Source organism: Anopheles ziemanni, chromosome 2, assembly GCF_943734765.1.
Source record: "Anopheles ziemanni chromosome 2, idAnoZiCoDA_A2_x.2, whole genome shotgun sequence".
Taxonomy (NCBI): Eukaryota; Metazoa; Arthropoda; class Insecta; order Diptera; family Culicidae; genus Anopheles; species Anopheles ziemanni.
The window spans coordinates 28,614,950-28,638,705 of NC_080705.1; the positions used below are offsets into that span (position 1 = coordinate 28,614,950).

Below are 23,756 nucleotides of genomic sequence, written 5' to 3' on the forward strand. Positions count from 1 at the left end.
CTAACTGAAAAAAACCCACAAATATTCCACGTGCGTGATCCTTAAAAAACATACGATGTACGGTTCAATATGAGTTTTTTTTAATGAGGAAGATGGTCAACCCAAAGGTAAACAACCTCGCAGTGGATTTTATCGATACATTCTGGCAAAGCTCAATTCATACAAAAAGTCTTGCTCGGAGGTATTTGTGGGAAAAAAAATTGAAACTGTTAAATTACAGGATATTATTGATAAACTCTGGAATTGCACAATTTAAGAATTCTAGAAATGTGCTAGATGGTACACATTGATGGAGTTGTTAAATCCAGTTTATTGTATTGTAGAAACTAAAAATATCTTCAAACATTCTCCATTATTATAAATTATAAGTAATTTCACATTTTAATCAGTGTTCCTTTTAAATTCGTCTTATTTTTGATGTATGGTAAAAGATAGACAAATGCTGGTACAAAGAGTGTCAGATGAAACCTGCTATAAATCTTTATAAACTTTCTTCCTGTCGAACTAGCATTCTTTATAGATAAGCAATGGTTTAGAAAATTGGGTACAGAGACCGGTAATAAATTTTTCATTATGAAATTACTTTTTACCACGAACCGACCCGTCACGTTGCAGACAAAAATTCAAACAGACCGTATTATCGACAGTCCAATCCCTCCGCTGTTGACTTTTGGAAGAGAATGAAAGAGCTTGAACGGGGATAATCCAGTTTCGTTGCCTCAAATCATTCGCTGAGTCAGTGAGCAGAAAGACGAAAAAAATCGCCAGTTAAAATATACTGCATCGGGAAGAGAATGAACCGGTTTCCTGGATCCCGAGGGCCTGGATGGACCCGATTAAACTCCAAATCGAACATTCGGGAATCCTCGTGGGGCTGGAAAAAAGGTCCGGCAACGGTGGCCAACCAACAAACCAATCCGCGGGTTGACGGGTTCACTCGACGTCTGTCGACGAGCCAGATCGGCCACCATCGCAACGCACGGGATGCAATAAAGAATGTGAAAATTTAATGACCACCTCGGGTGCGAGGGGTAGAGCCTTCTGTTCCGGCCTGGGTGGATATGCTCGCATATCCTTCTTGGCTGTTGTTTCCCCGTTTGACAGCGCCTTTAAGCGGTCCATGTTTTTCCGATTACGATAACGGGCGGGAAGTGTGGGTGTGGGAGTTGATTTTTTTGTGTTGTGTATCGCTTACCCTCTCTTGCCCTGGGTGGAAACTCACAGCGAGACCCTTACCGTACGGAGCTGTGCTGCGTTCCGGTTTAATGGTTACCGTCGACTTTTTATGGACTGGTGATTAAGCTGATGATATTTTTATTCCACCATAAAAACCTGAAATCCATGGCAATCGATTCCGGGCGCAAGACCACACGATGGCAACGTCCAGTTTTCTTCCGTATTTTTGGCCTTAAAAACAAGTAAACGAGGGGTTTGTGGATGCTCCGGGAATGGGTACTATTTTTTATGACTTTATTAAAAAGTATTCGTTTTGTCACGTGCGGCACGCTCCAGAGAAAGAATGAGACAGCAAGAAAGTGCTTTGAGTAGAGGTTTGATGTCTTGCCGTTTTTGTGCATGTACGGTTTTTCTCTCTTTAAACCATGCATAAAACAGTGATCTAGTTGATTTGAGGGTTATGGGCAAACACATGGGTTTTCTGACATATTTTTATATAGACTGGTTTATTTGCCCAGTTACACGGTCTGTGCACTGCTTCTGAAGATGTAAAATTTCTTGAAGAAGAAAACTAGATCAAGCATGGAATTGACAGATTTGTTCACAGAAAAATGAAACCCGCGTTGTAAAATAATGTCTAAGCCACAATCTTTTTTGTACCATGTCACCTTACTTAGTCCATGGTTTCTTTTGTAATAATAATATGCATGGCATACTCATTGATATTCGTAATGGTTGAGACCGGCGATGCGCTATTGTATTCTGCTATTGTGCTACTGTATTGTTAAACCTTCTTACAATTTTGATGTAACGTTTTTTACTTTTATTCAAGTAGCTATTATAAATATTTTGTTTGATCTGGTTGCTATATTGTAGGAATTAGAATTTAGAAAGATTTAAATATAAATGAGGTTCACTTGAGCTGCCAATGATGCATATGATGCTAACTTGACTTGCAAAGCATCTTATATCCAAAAAACTGCTCTACATGTAAACATAATTGTTCAAAAAGACGCATTTTGCAGAAATTTTTTCTATAATTAAAAGCAATTTTGATCAAAATGGCCAAGTGATGAAGAACTTAAACCTTGAAGAGTCTGTGCATCAAAATGTTGCAAAAAAAAAACAATTTGAAACGTTCTACTTCATATAAAAAACATCCCAAATAGACCGTCTTTAGGATTCAGTATCTGTCACCACCGCAGGACAATGAATCATTGTCCTTTCCCTGTATAATAAAACTCATAACTTAAATCTTTCACGCTGCCAACAAATAACAAAAAACCGGATTTAAAAGATATCCCAGGCCCCTGAAACAGGACAAAGAGTATGCCAGTCATGGAAATAAAAGAGTGGCCAAATTTCTCATTCACCATTATTCCGATAACGAATGATTACGAGATGAAGCAAATTATGTCATACGGAAGAATGCGCTCGGAATGGTAAGCTAGTGGAGCGTTTTTCGCGTATTTCAGCGACTCGTGGATATGGACTGAGCGCCTCGTTTGCCTTTTTTGTCGACGTCAAATGATACTATCGTTGCAAAAAAAAAAAAAAAATAGAACCTATTCTATAACATCCCGAAACGAATCGTAATGGGGTGAAGTGGTGGATAAAAACTTACACGTCTGAGGTAGGAGACAGAAGGCTGAAAACAGTATGCCTCTTGCGCGATAGCATTCCACGAGCCACGAAAAGTCGGGAGCGAGTCTCATCTCGAATGTCACTTCGCCAATCTCGCGAACTGGTTGGCGGTCGGAAGTAGTTTTTTACCTTCCTAGTCTTCCGGTCTCAGCCTTTTTCGCGTCACGCCTTTAATAAGAGCCACGATGAGGATGTAAAGATTTAATCTAGTAGATTGAATTGGAGTTTCGGTGCTTCACTTCGCCTTTCCCTCCATGCCAAAGGCTCTGCGCAATCCTTTTGGATATGAAGCTAAATTGCAATTTGCGTGTCCCGATGCAATGTTCTTCGCATAAAGGAGAAAAAGCAAAGAAAAGAAACGATGGGAAATCACGTTTTTCGGTAAACATTGCTCGGTGTCCTATCTCGTGCGATGGCTATATTGAGATTCAAAATATGGGAATTTTTTGTGACTCAAGCGTCCGATCAAGTCACTATGAGTTCTATGAAAAATCCCACCTTAAACACAGGTGTTGGAGTACACTCAAATTATTTCGGAAGCTCATATGACTTTATAAACCAATCGTAATGGTTTGTTTGTACGATGTTTCGATCGCGTTAGATCTCATAATGCTTCTTGTCGTAACGTTTTCGGTAATTTTTAAAGCATATGCGTACGGGGTTTTTATTTCATTTCTTTCCATCTAATTCTTACTTCCAAGACGTCCACCAGCCAAGTTCCAAGACGTTTTTCTTGTTGGGAGGCCATAAATCCAAGCAAATGGGTATCAGAACCAGCTAATTTATTTGGAATGCTTTCACATTTCTGACGCTTCACTCTGTAGGCGTAAGATTTATACCTTCTTTACTTTCTTTGCCAGTCACGTTTCCGCGTGTTTTTTCGCTTGTTCTCTCGTCCAGTCGTCCGTATATAAACGGACGATTTTAAGTAAAACAAGTAAAATATACCAAATGTAAGAGCATCGTTCCTTGGGTTCATTGAACACTACTTACAGGATGGTTTAATTTTTTTGGTATGCTTTATAATAGCCACTTAGACACCTCGCACGAAAATTCTTTATTTCAACATTCAGATCATTTGTACATACCGATGTCAATTATTCGACGCTACGTGCCTATCGCTGCAGAGAGAAACGTGCGTAAATGTAAAATGACGCTAAGGGTGGAACCAAGCGGATCCCCATTTTCTTCCCACCACAGGACGATTCTCGTTTTTCAACCACTTTGAACCGGAAACGAGCGAAAATATTTGCTTATAATTTGAATACATTATCAATCGTACCACAAACCGCCCCCACCGGGCGCCGTTTTCCCATCGAATCTCGATCCACGTGACCATCGAAGCCTAAACGATGCGGTGCGAATGAAACAGACTGCTCGTATCGATCCATCTCATGCGTCCCACGGCCTCGATTTATTCGAACGAGAATGGTATGTGAATGTACGATTTACGCTTGCTGCTTGCCGAGACCATAACCGGTTGCAAGTATAACGGGGTTTCGATGATTTCCGCAAGCGAGTGCTGGGTGTGCTGTTTAACAAGCCTCCCAAAGTGGTCGCCGGAAGGGAAGCGAAAAGCGCCAAGGGGTAAAACAAATGGAAACCGAATCAACGAGGCAGTCACGCAAAGGTCTCGCGCGGCAGCGGATTGGCAGTGGATTCGCCTTTTCCCTGCGGTATTTCAATAAATTTCAATCATCACCGCACGTAAATTATGTATTACATCGCACGGAATGGTCAATTTCGGAGTCCGTACTTTTTTGCATGCAGATTTGCCGAAATACATGCTACATAACCCAGTGCCGATTTTTGCCGCTTACTTTGCGAGAGCGAGATGTGTGTGGCGGAGATCATTTAAAATTACTGTTCCGTTCGCAACTGCGCGGTTTTCCGCAACCGACCAATAATTTTGTCCTTTTGGTGGATATTGCGTTGCATACACAGATTTGAATTGTTTTCTGAATCGTATCATTCAGCTTAAAAATGTTATAATAATGGAAGCAAAGTTCAATGCATAGCTTTCCGTTTTATGTTAAATTAAATTCGAGCCCGACGAACGTATAAAACCATAATGAATTTTTTATATGTTGAAAAGAAAGTGTAAATAAAAGAGGCTGGATTTATTTGAAAAACTTTTATTGAAAATAAAAGTTATGTCATTAGCGGAGAGTACGTAGGCCCTGTGATTAACCCCTTCACAGTCACAGTGTTTTTTTAAATTTTTTTGTGATTCAGATCATTACTGTGTTAAATGTTGTTCAATTTAATCGATTAGTATCGCATAAATGTGTCCAAATGTACAAACATGTAATGACGTGTTTTTGGAAGCAGATGCAATCAACGTCGCACAACGAAAATAGAAACAAAACATGTGATAAAAACTGCTAGGCTAGACTCGGGCAAAACTGTGAAGGTGTTAATATAACTTGACATAGGCATTTTCAATTCTATGATATATATTTTCTATGAACAAGTTATTTTATTGAACTACGAAATCAATGCTAGGTGGTGTGTTTTGCTGATTTGTTTTCTGTGTTATTTTATCAAATTTTTTCCCACTATTACAGTCTTTTATGTAGCATTCTACAAATTTCAAGCATAAGATCGGTAGTGCGATAAAACTATGTGTTTCCAAAATGAAAATGTTTGAAATTTTATTCAGCTCGAACTGAGTCCTCCCTTCACTACATGCAACTGCAAAAGAACGCAGCCTTGGGTTCCGTTCGGCGCAAAACCTCTCTGTCATGTACTGAAGAGCGATCGCTTGACCTGCATTTTCTGCCATTTCCAGCGCACTCGAGCGTGCACGTGTGTGAGCTGCACTTCTATGCTCCATCTGATTTCGAGGTTATTTCTCATTTTCCTTCACATGCCATTCAAACTCTACTCCCTGTAAGTGTTTTTTTTTATTGGTGTTCCGTTTGTACCCGTTTCATTTTTATCCTTCACAGGTAAGCATAACGATGACGCGTTGACGCTTGACAAATCACCTTGCCCCTGAGCGTGCCATGGTCGGTAAGTTGGTCCGTGGAAAAGGGGGAAAAGGTAAGTGGCGCCCTTTTTCATTCCGGACCATATGGAAAAGAAATAAACGATGCAGGCACGGGAGTGGTAGCAGACTTTCTCAACACCTTTCTATGTTTGCTGTATACGAAGGCCGTCGCACAAACACACGCGCACTCACAATCTGTGTTAGATGCAATGCAGAAGTGGAGATTCTAGTGACACGAAAATGGGAACGAAGTTGTCAGAAAAAGATTGAGAGAAAGATCTGCATCGCACTGCCAGGGTAATTTTCAGGGGTGCATTAAAGTGATGCAAATGTCAATGTTGATGTATTTGATCGACATTTTTGGAATGTTCGTGTCACAGTCGCGTTTCGTTTTGTACGCCTTACCGATGGTATATTGAAAACCGGCTTCTTACAGTCTCGTAAATCGAGGTAAAACTACATCGAGTTTACTCTACGACATGGTTAAACTTTTTCCATGAAAAGCATCGACCACAGCCATTTAAACATTACTGGGTGTGCCAAAGCATCCAATAAAGTGAGAAAGGTATGAAGAGGGAGGAGATTTGAAAATGGAGAATTGATAGAAAACGATGCATATTCCAAGGTTTCCCCGGAAGCGCTGTTATTCGATTTGAATAATTTGAAATTGCAGGGCAATGGTTCGTTCCGTGTTTTACTTCCATCAACTGCGCTTCCGGATTCAAGCCAACACAGCTACTCTTCGATGCAAACGATGTTGACTACAACGAAGTGATGCTTCGAAGTGGACGTACGTTATAGGTTTCTTTTTACTGTTACATCATTGTTGCTAGTTAACTTTACGATTTGCCCTTTGTTTTTCCTTTCCAAATGAGTGGTGCATCTGTTTCAGGAATGATCACAAATATATGCTGCTGAAGATGAAAATTGTGGCGTGAAAGAATGAAAGAAAAACAAAGGCTTCATGTTTACGAAAAACTCACTATTTGGTTGAAAGAAAGAATGAATTTTTGGAAACAGACAAACATGAATTTTGATAGAACCTATTCGACTGGTACAATCTCTGATGCATAATGGAAAAATGTCCTGGCAGCATCAACCTAGAGCGTACCTTGTTTGTTTTAAACTGGTCGATATCTAAAACTCGATTTTTGAATTTTTCTCTGAATATGTTCAAATTGGTCGAACTGGTTGCATATTTTCGAGTTATAGCGGTCGGCTCGAGTGGAACTACTGACGAGTGGCTTTTGATTAGGAAACCACCCGAATTCTCCTCCCTGTGTGTTTGTTTGATTTCGCTCTGTTTGACCTTCTATGTGCAGGGTGAGACTAGCTATTCTGGTCGCTAACATGCCTCGGTGTGGTATGCTGTTGACTCGCGTTTGTGGTCTAATTTTATGATGGATCCACCGAGCTACCCTCAGCACCATCCTCAGCTCGGCCACGTCAAGCCATTTGATGTGTTCTGGCTGTGTACAAGCCCGCCGACATATCAATCTGTGATGATATTGCCATCTACCGACACCGTTCCGTGCACCAGGCTTCCGTTGGCCAGTTGGTCAGAAAATATCAAGCTTGCATGGCATCCTGCGCCATCCATCCGCGACCGTAATTCATTTGGAGATTGATGTTTGCTCTGGCCGCTTCCCTAAACATTGACCCAGTGTTCGCTGGCTTGTCAGGCCCTATGACCGACCCGGGTATTGACGGTCGCGATGCACCCGCTTGGGACCACACCATTGCCAACATCCGTGTTCCACGATCGACGCAACATATCAAGGAACGGTGGGCAGAATTTTACCAGAACGAGTGCAACTGGTATGAAGAATTACGACCACCAATAAAGCCTGGCAAGGATATTACGGTAGCTCTATTCTACAAAATGGATGAGCACATTGCGATAACATTCAAAACTTTCATTTACATGTAAATATGAACATATTTTACCTATTTTAAAATGAAAATCATACAGATAGTTATGTTTTCCTTGTAGATTAGACTAGAGCGCAACGTCAAAATAATTTATAAAATTGAATTTTGTTAACCAGCTGCCCCTGCCTCTCAACTTGGAACCGAGAAGGATGAAAACAATTTCTGATATTATAAAGAACATCTGATGGTTCTCATCGCCATACCGGAACTCCTGCTTAGTTCAATTATAAATGGTTGAGAAAATTAGCCGAACATTTTACTCTACCCTATAAAAGGATAAAGGGCTACCAGCATCGACCAGTATTAATTACTTCAAACTGTGTCGTTCTATTTACTGTCCTGTAATACTTTTCCGGCCAGCATTCTTCCTTCCGTAACATTCCCGGCCGCGCGCTCGTTTGCTGTCATGTTTCCGACACAATCGTAGGCGACACAAACAAATTGGTTCTTGTTTCGGTTTCATTGATTTCGTTCCTCCCGGGTGAAAACCTTTGCGAAGACGGAGAGCCCTGGAGCATTTGAGATTACTCGAATTACACAATTATCAGTTCGTTCGGCTTATTAAGTTTAATGACACTCGACACTTTAGAAGATGTTTCCGTTTGGACGCTCTGGTCGGCAGAAAGAACAGCGTGATTCCGTTCAGCTATTTTTCAAGAGCCGTTTTCCACCATCCTATCATCGAACATAATGAAGATAGCGAACGTACGAGCGGCGCAACCCGGTCTGGTTTAACGATCCATGTCGAGCGGCAAACTTGGATGGGAAAACTCGACGGCGGACCGATACAATATGATGGTGCTAAAATCGATTAGCAGAAAAACAAGCAAACAGGAAATTGTTCCAGACCAGTGTAGGGATTATGAGTCCCGGTAGCTGGTGTGTAGCGGGGGTTGTAGAAAATTAAATAACACCATCCGTCCGCCCATTCCTAACACCCGTTGTGGCGCTTCATTCGAAAGGTGGAAAAGGAACTTAACCTCATTCCCTTACGAACAAGAAGTTTTCGTAAGAAAGAGACTAGTCGGTGTAGGGTGAATTGGGAAAAAACTGGAAACAGTTCTTTTGGTTTCCTCAACTCCGGTCCATTGCCGAATGGAAACGGACGGGAAAGCCTAATTGATTTAGCAAACAACTCTCCAACAACGAATCGCCGCAGCCAAAGCTGTGGGGTAAAAGTATAATAGAACAACGCTCCAATTGCTCAACGCTTTCAACGATTGAACAAATAAATCCCAAGCGACTGTTTTTCTGATGGATCAGTTGGATGGGGTTTTTAACCGTCATTTGCTGACCTCAGCAAAGCGAATTATAAAATCGCGGCTTAGTCTTTGTGGTTTTGTTTGTGTTGTCAATCAATTAGGCAGCTGACAATGGAACTTGATGGTATGGAAAGCAATTCCTAATCTAAGGGATCTCTTTTATTTCGGTTGATTTACAATTTGCTTAAATTATTTAAAAATCTGATTTCTGAAAAATTTTCTACCGATTGGCAACATCAAGAATGTTTATTTTAAACAAACTAAACAATACCGATTTCTTTTCCAAGCTGTAAATTTGGTTCAATTTAACTCGTTCATAACGGTCAATTGCTTTTGTTTGTCCTTGAAAGTCGGTTAAATTTTTCACACCATACGTCTGATGATAATTATTTCGTTGAAATGCAAAAGTTGTTGGATGAAGCAGTTTTGTCTCATAGTTTCGTGTTCAGTTTCAATTGTTTTTTTCTCTCTTAATCCTACATCACTATGTATGCTCGCGTCTGTTGTGCTTTGTTGGTATTTTATTGTTTAATTTGCAAACATTTCGCTTCATTTTAATTTTTTATTGCCGAGAAAATTTTCTTCAAAAGATGGATGAATTATTAATGATCGAGTTAAAGCAAGTCCGTCATGGAAAACCAAACCAACAAATATTTTACGCACTTTAAACAATCCCATTGGAATACATTTGAATACTTCTATTTTTTTAATACAATATAATGGCTGTTTTGTTCACAGTATATCGATCATTATAACGTATGATCAATTCGGTTAATGAGGATGGTGGTATTTTGCATTATAATAAACATTGTAAAATAATGAAATGCAGATTTCTGTGAAATAGAGGCCAACTTCAACGTGTGGATTTGAGATCTCCTTTCAAAGTACTCGTTACGTTATTTAATTAAATGCCTGGCAAAATTCCTTTGAAATTTTTCAATTTTATGGCTTTTTATCTGTTATTCTTCAGTAAACGAGAATAAAAACGAAGAGGATATTACATCATTCCCTTCCCAACATCCCTTCCTGTTTGCAACGTACGCAAACGGAATGAAACATTTTCATCAAATTGAATGATTTATGGGACATTATGTTGTTTACAATAAACTTAACAATCCAATTTACCCTTTTAATAGCCCTCGATCCTATCTTTCAGATATAGTTTTGAACTTCAGCTTAGTTTATTTTGGATGGGATACCACAGTACCACGGTTTAATATTAGGTTTTTCCTTGAATAAGTTGTAAAACAGTTCAATTACTTCGAAACCCATGTCAATTGTCCGTGAAACCTATGCCTTCCAGCAGAGGACACTTCATGTTCCTTTTTACGGCAGCGCACCCTGTCTACCGGAGCGGAGAAGTATTTTACCTGTCAATAGAAAATCATTGCAGGTACATTCGTTTATTGTCTGCAGCCCACATAAAAAAGAACCGACAAAAACCCCAAATACATCAGGGACACAAAAAGCGGTTGGATTGCAAATAATATTTTGAAACTCCCCAAGCACCGGACATGCACTTGCCGACATCCTCTTCATGCGATTGTAATGGCGTACCCTGCAGCAAGCATGTACTGCGGGCTGCCAGAGGACGTTGTACTATAAAACGAGAACCTTATTGGCACGTAAAATTTAGAGCCATTTTAAAGCGCACTTCGGTGCGGTATTGCTTCGCTACATTCATGCCCGCAGACAAGTAAGGGCCGTCCAAAATGACCGTCACCGGAAGGCGAAGCATTCCCAGTGGAATACCCGTCGGGCACCTTCGAGCAATTACGACAATCAAATCCATTCCTCATAAAGTCTCGCAACGGACCTTACTCAATCGGTTGGACGGCTGTAGCAGTTTTCTCGTGGGAAGAAACGGAAAAGAATCGACCAACCTTCATTAGCAGTGGCGCTTCGCGACCCTTTACGTTTATTTATTTATTTTTCATACGCCAGCAAGCACTTATGTTCCAAATTTTTAAGGGTTCCTGATAGTCCAGCATGGGTTTGCCTGCTATGCTGTCATGAGAACTGAACATATCCCCTCGGATCCAAAACATGAGTTGTAATTAAATTCTGAATAATGTACAAAGCAAATCTTTATAACAAAAAAGAAAACATATCGCATTTTTTCCTACAAGCTACTTCGTGTAGCATCTTAAATTCATGAACCCAAAGAAGAACATTGATTCCCTAAATTCATTACCAGTTTTTGCATTTGGTTCTAGATATTTAAAAGTTTTGTGAATGGTTCCACTTATACCGTATTTATAATATCCCATTGGCACGTCGCAAAATGTGTCCTTGGAACAGGATCGAAGAGTCCTTCAACATTTGTCACTTTCTTGTCAACCAGATCTTAAAGTTATTCAAAGTACGCTACAGGCTAATGCCTGCCCCTACCGCCTATCCTCATGAAACATCCCGATAATGCAGTACAAAACTGTTCTGAAGTTGAGGCTCAAAGTTTTCCCTGAAAAAAAAGTTACGCAGTCCTTGCAGTTTAGCAAGTCTTCGTACACCGGCTAAGCACCGTCAATTGGAATCCATGGAATGTCACCACCCTATAGTTGGTCGCACGAAGCTAAAGCATCTTGCTGATACAAGGAGGTCTGTACCAAGCAACTTGAAGGTAGATATGAAAAGATGAATAAAAAGTATGATGCTTGTTTTAAAAACTTAAACAATCAGGTCTTTTCGATGTGCGCAATAAATATTGGAGCATTGAAGCGATATAAAATCATCTTAAGCAAATACTCTATCATCAAAAACAACATTTTTGGTCGTGTAGCGATTCAAATTGTTTCCGATGTTTAGTCACTTTAAATTGAACCTCAATCCAATAAAAAATTGATGAAAATTGAGTAATTTTTTTAAGATTAAATGTAATGTGTTAATTCCAAACATTCAACCATTATTCTATATTTTTGTATCCTCGTGTCTTTGTACGCATAATTTAATTCGTGGTTCATACAGCCCTAGACCCGTTGTTGCCTTCATCATTGAGCTTGCAAGTGGCAGCTGACGGAAACCGCTTTTTTGGTCATTGAACAATGATCGTCTCTTATCATGCACTGGAAACCATCATCATACCATCAGCAATCAACTCAGAAGAATAGAGGAGGTGGGTCGGATGTTTCGCTCAAAAGCTTTCGGTCCTATCCCAACGCGAGCTGCATTCGGTCGGTGAAAACCTGGGCGAAAAAAGGCGTTGTGTCTTACCGGTGCAGTACGATTCCGGAACTTCGGACGCGCCTGCGTAGATGTTAGTGAGCCGAAGCGTTCGAAAGTTCGCTCGTTCCGCGAAGAAACGTTTTTCCGGAAGCCTTCGGAGCTTTCCCAGCACCTATGCGAGTGTTCATCGGTAGTGGCTTTTATTTCTCACACTTTACGGAAGACTAACGTTCATCCGAACCCTCCTTGGTTCGGAGTCGTTTTTTTTCCGAACAGGAGCACTCGAACCGCTACGGATCGATCGCTTTCACTCGTCAGTTTATCTTTGACCGTGCTTGCGAGTAGTTGCCCACTTGGTGATTCCTTTCCCCAGACGTGTTCTTATCTATTGCCGAAGCTCGTCTATGAAGTGAAGTGAGAACCGTGGGATACGCGTCACCGTTCGCTCAAGTACCATCTCGTATTTGTATCTCTTCCGGGTGCAAAGGGCGATACTTCCGCCGGGTGCGTATCCTTGGCGACGTCAGTATGGTCACTTGTCCCGTGTAAACCATTGATAAGGGTGTGTGGTCGAGTGAAGTGATTTTCGCAAGTGATGCTGTAATGCATGCACTACGATAAAAATACCCATCCCACCACAAAACCGCACATCTCATTACATAACCAGCTGGTAGGGCAAACGGAGCGAATGGATAAAATCAACGGGTTGGGAATATAAGCAAAGCAAACAGGCCGAGAAAGTTTTCTTCATTATATACAAAAGCCTTCGGCAAGGAGCGAATGTTAAACAGTTCATGTGTGTGTGAGTGTTTGTGTGTCGGAATCGCCTTGACAAGAGAGAAGGAAAACTAAGTTGTGTCATACCCTTGACGACACATATGCGTGCCACGTGAATCCAACCTGCTACCAACCCGGGAAAGAGCATCTCACAGTGACATCATTTAATAATTGCACTCGACACTAGAGAGCACACAGTGTTTCCCCTTCGACCAATTTTGTTTGTATTCAAGTTTTAACACATTTTCACCACACGTGGATTAAGGTTTCATTAAGGGACGCCTTGTTATCATACACTCCGTACCACTTTAGAGAAAAAAATTAAATGAAAAAAAGCAGCCAAGCTACTTCATCCTTTATTCATGCCTTTCTGCTCTTGCTCATGTATGCGGCATACATTCACTGGTAAAAAATATGTTGCTTTTGTGGACGTAGTGAAAAGATTTTGTGGAAAATTGTAACGGAACCCAGGTGGCCAACAAGGCTAACAAGGGGCATCTAATATGGCATGTGTGTACTCTGATTCTGGGTGAAACCGGCTCGACTGGTGAAGATTATTTTCGTGAATAAAAGAATATCAAATTGAGTAAAAGTTCAGAACCAGGAAAAATATCTTGAAAAAGCAAGTATGTTTAAACGACGAGTGCCAACAGCAAGGTGTTTATGAGAATCCTTCGTTCACGGTGAGCACAGAATACTGCAGTACACAGCTGTGTTTTCTTCGCAACTCATCTTTCTGGTGCGGAGAGATTACGAGGCAACTTGTCAACAAGGTCTAACTTAAAACCGTCCTCGAGAGCTACTGGCAAAATGCAGTGAACGTAAGCAGAGCCATCGACCTGACGGTGTTCAAAGGCGCCACATTCGGGCCTTGCCAAAACCGTGTCAAGTATATCTGTACGCAACCACCAGCTCGTTAAAGCGGATTATCAACAAAATCCACCGAATAATTCCGTCAACCCGTTCGTGAGTAGCGAAAAAGTGGTACCCATAATCCTCTCGTGGGTTGTGACAAGTCATCGGTTGGTTGGATGGTGTGCCGGTGTTTTGGAGATAAGCCGAAAGAGCGTACATACCCGCGAGCTTCAAATGAAACTTCTGTAATTATAACTGCATTACCGTACATAAAATAGTGTGTGTGTTCGAGTTCCGACCATTCGCAGATACAGTTTCGACGGTGTTTCAACCTCGGTACGAGGGATTTTATGGTGTTCTCACTCAATGCGGAATATTTGCGATGGCGCTACTTCCGCAAAACCGACGTCTATGTAACCTAACTAATGTTTCTGATGAGAAACATTTCTCTCAAGAGAATGAAAACTTACAAGATTTTGTCATCTTGCTTGATTTTCTTCTTCACACCTGGGAAAGTTTAACGTTCGTAGCGAGTAAAAGTATCCCGAGATCGTTAGTTAGACGATCAACCCTTCCGATTATCCACTACTAGCACATCAAGTTAATAGTGAGCAGATTGGTTTGTGTTTAAAGTTTTACGAAACCAAGCGAATCAACCATTACAAATTACAAGTATTCCTCGACCTGTTAAGAGCTACGGATGGTACCCCAGTGTTCCTGGAAGATGTGTTTCCTAGTGTACCATGAAACGTTTGCTGTTTGTGAACAGAGTTTTCATTTCAATTAATTTCTTTCCCCAGATATTTAGATAAAACATATGCATTGAAAGTTTATAGAAACCATTTGATTGGTTGATAAGAAAAGTGATTAATAGTAAAATTGAGTGGATGTTAAAATCGTGTCGAAGAAAAACGAAGCAAAGTGACTGCCCTTGTGCGCTACTGTGGGTGTGTGCATGAGTGTAATAATTCAAGTTTCGCGTGTGAATTAGAGTTCGTTCGTTAGCTTTCGCCGAACCCGGTTTTGAATCCGGCTGACAGTCGTCCAGTTTGGCTTGCATGGTTCACCGCTCGAACGATGTGCATTGAGTACGACTTGTGGTTCTGACTAGTGATATTGCAACTAATCGGCGGTATGGTGGATCCACTGAAAATATTTTGGGTTCTGACAAACAGCACTTATTTAGGTAAGCATGGGTAAACGTATCGCTAAGGCAGACAGGAGGGATAATCAGCAGATTCAATCAAAGGCATATAGGTAAAATGTGATTCGTGGACAAGAGATCGACGAGTTCTTGGAACGTATGTAATAAAATAAGCTTATTCTCTCTGGCTGCAAACATCTGGCGTATTCCCGTCGTATACGATGTTTTCTTACGACTAGGCTTGATTGATATTCGCCGAAGCCATTGTATGGGACTGAACAGCTACAGCAGGAAGCTGAAACATCACAGAAACAGAAATTATTATCCTTCAATTGTACATTCACGCAATTTTCCAGCAGCGCATGTTCAATAAAAGCGGCTACTTATATTCACAATCTCCAAGCCGAGCGGTGTTTGGTGTTACTGCCATCTGAGCAATAACCCGATACCGCTTCCAGTCACAGCCGTAGATCGCCTCACGGTCCTTTAGAGACACATCGTCGGGACGATGTAGCTCCGAGAGACATATTTTTGAATCCATTGTGGCGTCGCCCGTGGATCGATGATGCAGAAAATTGCCTCAATTCCACCCGATGGAGTTGGAGTATTTGTAAAGTTGATGGCGTTCTTCGCTTCACTCACATTGCATTGACGACTGGCGGTTGCTGTGATCGAATGAAATTCTGCCCGACGGGGGAAAACGGATCGAACCACGAACAACGAATTTTTTTCATTCATCTCAAATGCCATTTCCGACGACAACAGCATGAACATCAATTGCGTCTTTCAACGTTTCATGGTTTATTCATACGCAAGTGCCAATCAAATTGTGTCTGCGGAGAAAAAGTAAGAACAGATATTCCAAGGATTCGTCAAAGCGTTACCCAAAACCGTTGACACTTATCGGCTGCGATTGGGTCCAAACTAATCGCCAAACTGATTACGAAAGCAAATTCGAGCCATTATTCAGGCCGTAACCTTCGGCCGCGCGGTTGATCGAAGGCAGACGAATAAATATGCAACAATCTGGTGGCGACAATCAAACCGTCGCCGTTCACTTTTTGGTGCAATAAATCTTTTCGTGTTATTGAGTTTTCTACCACTTTGCCCTCAATCGTTGCGTCTGATTCGATGTATTTTTTTTATTGGCTTCGTTATCCGTACGGCACGGTTGTCACTCTGATGTGCTCACACAAACGACGGTATTGAGCCCGGAATGCTGGTTGACGATGGTAAAATTCATTAGTTTTTCCTTTGTTTGGGGTACTCGCAATACGGGCGCCATTCGTGGTAACGGCAGTGAGCACATGAGGCCTTTCAAGTTATGGCTGGGTGAGCAATGCTAAGAACGGGTTTTTGCCCATAAGCAAATCTTGCTAGTGTTCTGGGAATTGGTCCGTGCCGCAACGGAAACCGTTCATCAACCATCGTAAACAGAAAAATACTGAAATCGACCCCCATCATAACAGAACACCAAATGAGAACAAAGCACACCCGACCTCCAGGGAAGAAGCCCTGTGCTTTCCTTTTCACTAATAAAAGCATGAAAACACACAAGAGCTTCCTGAGGTTTTCTCGAGACGGATAATTAATCACCCATCACAGAAGTGACTCTCGGGAAAAAAAGGGAATGTTAATAAAAATATTGCCACAACCAGATGCAAACGGTCGATCCCCAAGTGAAAGCCGCTGGCACATAATCAGCTTCCGATCTCAAGTGCTAATGCTGGACGAACTGCAAAGTATAGCGCTTATTGGTGTGAGAAGAAAGGGGCAAGCTCGTGCGAGAGTGTTCCTTCCCTTTTTTCATGAAGTATTTTTTTGAGTTCTCGTAGTTTGGTCTTGTCATGCTCGGAACAAAGTGACTAATCACTTTTTGCATTGCTTTATCAACCGCGATAAGCCACGGCGTGGAAACGATTACAGGGTATTCCACCCTATTCAAGGAGTTTGGGCAAAATAATTCTATGTTTTTGGTTTACTTTTTTGTACGCGAAAAATGTCTAGCTAAATATTTTCTCTTGGATTTGTCAAACTCACGGAAATTTGCTTTGGAACTGGGGAACATGTCAGAAAGTGAAAATATGTACTATAAAATATAAATCCATATTCTGTAAAACTACTTATCGTTGGAAAACGTAGATAGTCCCTGGTCGGTTTTGTAACAACCTTCTTAAGCACTTTCTCGATGATTTAATCGATCCGGAGCTCTTAACCGACAGAGTCAGCAGACCGTAACGCATTCAACTCATCGTTTCCCGAACGTCAAGGATACCTTTTTCCACTAATCCCGCTATCGAGACAACCTTTGCGTCACAGGCCTCGGATGGGATCTGTTGAGTAGTTTGAATCTAGTACAAAGATATCCGAATTATCTCGCAACAAAAGTGCTGTTTCACTGCGACCGTTGAGTTTGGTTCAATGGAGGCGCCTGGTCCTTCGTGACCGAATGGAGGCGCATGGTCTTTCTTGGAAAACCATCAATACCCGTGGAGCAGCCTGCCGGCTCACGGTTATCCTTGGTTTGTTATTGACAATGGCTAAACCACATATGTGCAATATTCCTCTTTCCTTACCTCACATGCCACATGGGTGATATTCTTGAACGCGTGGAGGCATCTGCTGGGCTCGGAATGGAGCACTTCTTAGTTCCATTACTAAGCCTCAATTTACCAAATGATTGATTGTCCAGCGTTCGGACAATTTTCAGCACTCGTGTGCATAATGATCCCCCACGGGTATCATCCTTTGCATAAATCCAACCATCCACTTTAGCGTTCTCATCGATGCTCGAACATTTTGAGAATTCGGACAATAAAACATTTCCGCTTTCATACCCTCATCAACACAAGCATGTCAGCACGGCAAGTGTCCGTACAAAGGCCATTTGGAAGGGCTGAGGGTCTGGTCCCAAAAGACATAAACTTTTCAAAGTGCAAATACAACTAAATAAAAGCTGCATACAGTGGGGATTCATACTGGTGCTATTACGTTTCTTCATTACTGTTCAAGCAAACCGCAATCGTCCGTCGTAGAATTTACCAAGGTCTTGACGCCTAAATCACCTTTAGTCAAAATCTAACACCACACCGACCTGAAATGGAAACCCTAGTGATGTAAATTTAATGTTCCCGCATGGGTGGAGAAAATAAACACCTCGTAAACAAACTTGTCCCTGACTCTTGGGAAGCCTGACCTCTCGGTTGGTAGGGTCAGTCAGTTATTTGGGCTCCGAGAACTCCTTCCTGTGCATTGCTAACAAAAGATCTTACCGCCTTTTGGGTCGGAGAATAATTAAAACAATTATCCAAATTGCTTCATTCAACCGGCAGAAGAAAAAACCGGAACCGTAAACATTTCATCCAACTTCCAACCATCGCCTACGCCTACTCCATTGTCTGCGTACCGTTGAACAAAAATCCCAAGAATCAGCATCCATATTAATCTTCAAGCCAGACGGTGGCTTTTTTCTTCGGTAAACTTTGATTTCTGCGGGATGCTGGTTGCCACAGCCCGTTGAACACAGTCCACAAAGCAGTGAAACGCTTTTCGTTAACACGCACGCACGCAACGGAACGCAACACAAAACTGAGAAAACAACACCAACGACTCCGTTAATAAGCAAACAGATTAAAATGATTTCATTTGCAAATAATTGGTTTTTCTTGATTGCTTTTCTTATTTTTCATCTCACGCAGAAAACGCGATGGAAAAGGCGACCGCACACCGCAGCGTTAAAAGTAGGACATCCTTGGTGGTGTAGATTTCCCTCAGAGAATGCCCGCAACGTGTTCGATGCGAAGAAATTTAGCGTGAAACTTTTCTAATGAAATTGAAAGCAGTGTTGGTTTTTCTCGTTCTCTACCGCGAACATCCTAAAGCATGGTCAAGACGTTGGATCTGTTGACTGTGAAAGATACTCTCTGCTTTTTGCAGAGCAAAGAACACCGGTCCATCCCAAACACGCACTGGCATTCCCTCTCGACCCTCAACGGAACAAGTATTAATGCTAAGTTTGTTTCGCTTCTCCTTTCATGAGTCGCTTTTTTCATTCGAATGAGCAGAGGTACTGACAAGTTCGAGGTATAAAGAACGACCGAGCGTCAACTGCCGGATGGTGTTGGTCAAGGTTTGGACCCGAAGGGTAGTAAAATGTGCAACAATATTGCCGGCCACCCTTGGTGGAGCTGCTCCTTGGCCTGCAGTAGCACCAAGGTCGCTCAGTTAGTTCGTGGCAAACCAATAAATTACACGGACGAAGGTTGGTGCGTACGTTCCGTTTTCTCTTTACTCCCCTGAGGGTGTGAAATAGAAACCCTTCATGATGAGGGCCTACCCTGACGGCCGGGATATACCTTCATCTTCGATGTTGAAGGTTGCCCGGCGGTGAAAGCTTTCCGTTTACTGAGCGTAAAAGAAAAACAAAAAAAAAGGGTAGCGGAAATTCCCATTTCAACGTGCTTAGTCGTTCGGAAAAAGTCTTGAACAAACTCTATCAAGAGATCACCCAACGTCAGAAGCGCCGACGGTTGTTCTCTGAAAAAAAACGCGTAAATAGTCCTACTTCAAAGAATATGAAATCAGCTGAAAGAGGATGGCCGTTTGAAGAAAACTCCTTAGAGGGGGAGAAAATCCAACCAAAAGAAGTTCGTTTTGGGTGGGGATTCGACTAACACCATTTTCCAGTGGAGGGTTCATGTTTATTAGGATGTTGCTAATGTTAATTTGAATATTTCTTTTACATTTTTCACATCAACTTTCAATATGGCCATCATATTAAAAGACCAAATACAACTATCGTATAGCGATTACTACCTTTCTAAAGGGTTATACAGTAATTCCCCTTACAGGTTCTGCGATATGGGAAATATATGTCCATCAAAGATCCTCAACAACAACAAGTTATGCTCTGTCCGTAGAAATTGCAGATGCCTTGTGAAAATTAAGTATAATCAAACTTCAAACGATAAGAAGCATAAGATTCTCATCATTGATCAGAATGGAATGCCTTTCGGTATTCTTCCACATTCCATAAGCTGTCGGTTGGATCGAATGCGCTTAATGTTGGACTTTAATAGATAAAAACCTAGCTTCCCATTCACACAAAACAATTATTTATGCACACACATGCTCGTGCGTAACGGTGCTGAGGAATGCCTATCTGGATAAGAGAATTTTGCCGAACCTTTTCTTTTGTAGGTGCTTTACAACATTAACGGTTCATATGAGGAAAATGTTCTCGTATTCTCGTCCAAGCCTTTAACTAAAATATTTCCCCAAAGTAACAGAACGATCCTGTTTCGTTGGTATTCGGTTCGTTTCATCATCCTCACGCGTATTTATCAGCACAAAGAGCGAGTCACATAATCGGAAAATGGTTTTTTAGTTGTTTAACCTTTTCTTTGTTTCTTTGATATTAATTCACCGATTGTATAATGAACTCTTTTATACCACGAATGTTCTGTTTTATACCGCGAATTTATTGGTTAAGCAGTAAAAACGCTAGCCCGCAGGATAATTGGAACTTCAATCCAAATACCACCGCATACCCACCGATATTAGAGTTAAAATTGTTCCAAGAAATTAAACAGCCATGAGCATTCCTTTGAACTGATGAGCTTCGTTTTTTTTTGTAGTCGTGGAACGCTCGAGGCCACGAACGCCAACATCATTAACATCCGCCGTAGGCATCATCAACAGTGGGAAACTTCATTTGCTATGCATTATGCATCCGTACGGGCAATTGATCCCAGTTTCGTGAACCAAGAGTGAATCGCTTTCGCCACGTTTGGCATACGGTCGCCCCGTACCGGAATGTTCGAATATTCGACACGTCGTTTATTTTCATTTCCGCCGTATCGTCGATGCCGGAATTTTGTATATACACCTCGCTTTCTCGTTTTCTTTCTCTTGGAAATTGTTTTCATTGTCTTCGTTGGATGTTCTATATTCACTCTTTATATTGCTTCATTTCCCAACAACCGACTTGCATTCCTTGGCAATATTTTGCATCATCGAGGTAATACAGGGAAAGATAAAAAGCTTTTAGTGACATTCCAAAGAACCCGGAGGTATCGAGCATGGTCGGCATAATCCCACTCGTTTTTTGTATAAACGTAATACTTTCGTAAGAATTTCCACTCATTTTTGGATGCACTAGCTGTTTTGTTTTTCTTCTAAAGTTTTTCTAATTTGTTCACTACTAACGATGGTGTTTTTTTTCGGTTACGAAAAGCACCAAACGCCAAACATCCAAGATTTTCGTGAATGAATCGTTGTATGAAAGTATAAGCATTTGTCCATGAACGTCCCATTTTATTCTCAAACTTCGTGCTATTGCATTTCCTTAAGCGCCTCGAAACATTTCTCTTTGAGAAAACAACCAAAGCAAGCATTTAACGGGTATCAAAAAAAATCACTCGAGCCAATGAAACACTCCATCTCGGATCCAACCCGCCTTCAAGCCCAGTGGGAGAAAAGAGTTATTGCGTGCAGAAACATCCGAGCGTCCACGTTCGTTGTTACGTTACTTATCCCGTTCCGATGCAAAATGGCCATCCATTAGCGCCACGTCTATCGTCGTACCATGTCTTAACATTACTGCTACCAACTTCCGGCGTTTCGTGGTGCGGGATTGTACAGCTTTGCTGGGCCTTTTCCATTTCCGGATGGACCTCGTAGATCGTTGCGTGCCGAGATTCTACGTAACGCTCCATTCGGCCTCTAGAATGCAATGGAGGGTTTAAAATTTATGGATCGGAAACTGTCGCTAGTGATTTCGCACACAGCCACAGGACTGGACCAACTGGATCCATTGTGCCGCTTGAATGCTTGAAAACTTTTCCATTTATTTGCTTCCAGTGGAATGCACGCGAGTAGCAATAAAAAGCAAACTACGAATAAACAAGAATGGAAAAATTCTTATAGTTCTCGCAAGAGGAATATAAATCATCGCTCACCCGACCGTGGGCCAAAGCGAAAGCAAGATAGATTCAGCAGCCTGAATAGCACATCCTTCCGGGTGAGTGTTTTGGAGCGTGACTAAAATATTCCTACGCAAAGCAGAGACGCGCGTGTGCCGCCATATGGTCGTTTGAAGCCTGTGAACCAACACATGCTATGGTGCCTTGCTTGGCCCTTCTTATCATAACCGGTCCAATCTAGACACTTCACTTTTTATTATATTTTCTTATTTATATTAAGTTTTCTCACAGTAAAGCGAAGATTCGCTTGTGTTGTGTTTCCCTCCCTCCTTTGAGCCTTTTTGAGCAAAGCACACAACTTTGGATACCAACATATGGAAGATTTACTTGTGATATTTTGCTTGGTTGTTTAAATACTTCTGAAGACAAATTCAGTTGTTGTGAAAACAAATACTCAGAAATTTTATCGCCATTCAAAAAGTTGTTATTCAAAAAATTAATCCAACCCACCTCCAACCATCTTCATGTTATTTCTAAGAATCGTTCGCACCGCGAAAGACTTAAATGTAAATACCTCACACGTTCGTTTCGTTTAGGTGCACAAATCATCAATTCGATGACTTAAGCTTCGCCGAGCTGACGATTGACAGCCTGCCGGGACTACAGCTTGTCATCGCGGTAATCCTTATCAAACAATCCTCCCTATCAAACAATCCAATGGCTTTTCAACAGAATCAAACACAAGATTTCGTAGAATTCCACCCCACGTATGGGGGCTTTGATTTGTCCAGCCGATATCGATACAACGCTGCGTCTTTTCGAGTGGCAAATAGCTAGACAACTCTGGCAACAAACACCCTGCAGCAAAACATTCATCTCAATGGAACGAAACATGTCCTCAATATCTTTCTACTCCGTGTGTTCTGTATGCTTGACTATACAAAAGTGTGGATTTCGCTGTTCCACGAAGAGATTGATGAAGTTATCATCTCTCGTAGGTTCCAGATGTTAGATCGGTGGCAGGAAAATCCAAAATACTCCGGTCGGTTCTGGTTCAATTCCTCTCGTTGGCGTTGTAACGAATGATGGAAGATTTTTCATTACAATCGTTTCATTAAGAATTCCACCTCCATCTTTTGCGTACGCTTATGGCTGAGGTGAAGCTGTCATAGACCAATGCTTTTCACTAACCTGAAGTATGATTAAATATAAATAAGAACCTGTGTGTGAGTACGTGTCGAAGAGAAATAGAGCAAACAGTAGCGAACCACTCACCACCCGAAGGGCGTGAATGATTGCGACTGGTGTAGCGATTGGTAGAAGTCACGCTTATCGTTGCTGTCGCTTGTCGATTGCAAACACACAACGCCCTTGGGAGACACAGCACGACATCCGAACACCTCGACGTGAGAGTTGTTCAACGGACACGTTACATGCCACCAGCTGTAACGACGTGAACAACCTTGGATGTTCCTGGAAAGAAAATGTGTAAAATCCCAGAACGTCGAGAAGCGAATCGTTCCCCGTCACATCACTCCATCATCTCGCTGACACTATAGGCGCTGTTAGGATATTGAGGAAAGAAGGCGAGCGTTCCAGTTTGAATGGAGCGAAACGTGAGAAACCAACCGTTGCGTTTCTTTAAGGTGCTGACTTTTGCGATAACTAGGTCTGTCGTATTCTCCCGCTACTAGAATTTTCTAAATCGGGAATGAGGCTTTAAAGCTCTTCTTAAAGTTGGGTTCAAGCAATGATGGGAAGATCATACAACGAAACTTGTGAATAGGGGGTTTTAATTCCTAGGGTACGTTTATTAGCCATTATCACCTCGTGCGGTAAAACATAATGTTCTATACCGCTATGACAAACGGATAACCATCAAAAGTGAA

General features: G+C 41.6%; 1 protein-coding gene across 1 annotated transcript in view; it reads left to right on the forward strand.

The window, feature by feature from the left end:
• The first annotated feature begins 14,934 nt into the window (after positions 1 to 14,934).
• LOC131282195 (neural-cadherin-like) overlaps positions 14,935 to 23,756 on the forward strand; it is a 97,343-nt gene continuing 88,521 nt past the window's right edge. Inside the window, exon 1 of the mRNA XM_058311604.1 lies at positions 14,935 to 14,986. Within this exon, the coding sequence (XP_058167587.1) occupies positions 14,935 to 14,986 (52 nt within the window). The remainder of the gene's footprint in view (positions 14,987 to 23,756) is intronic.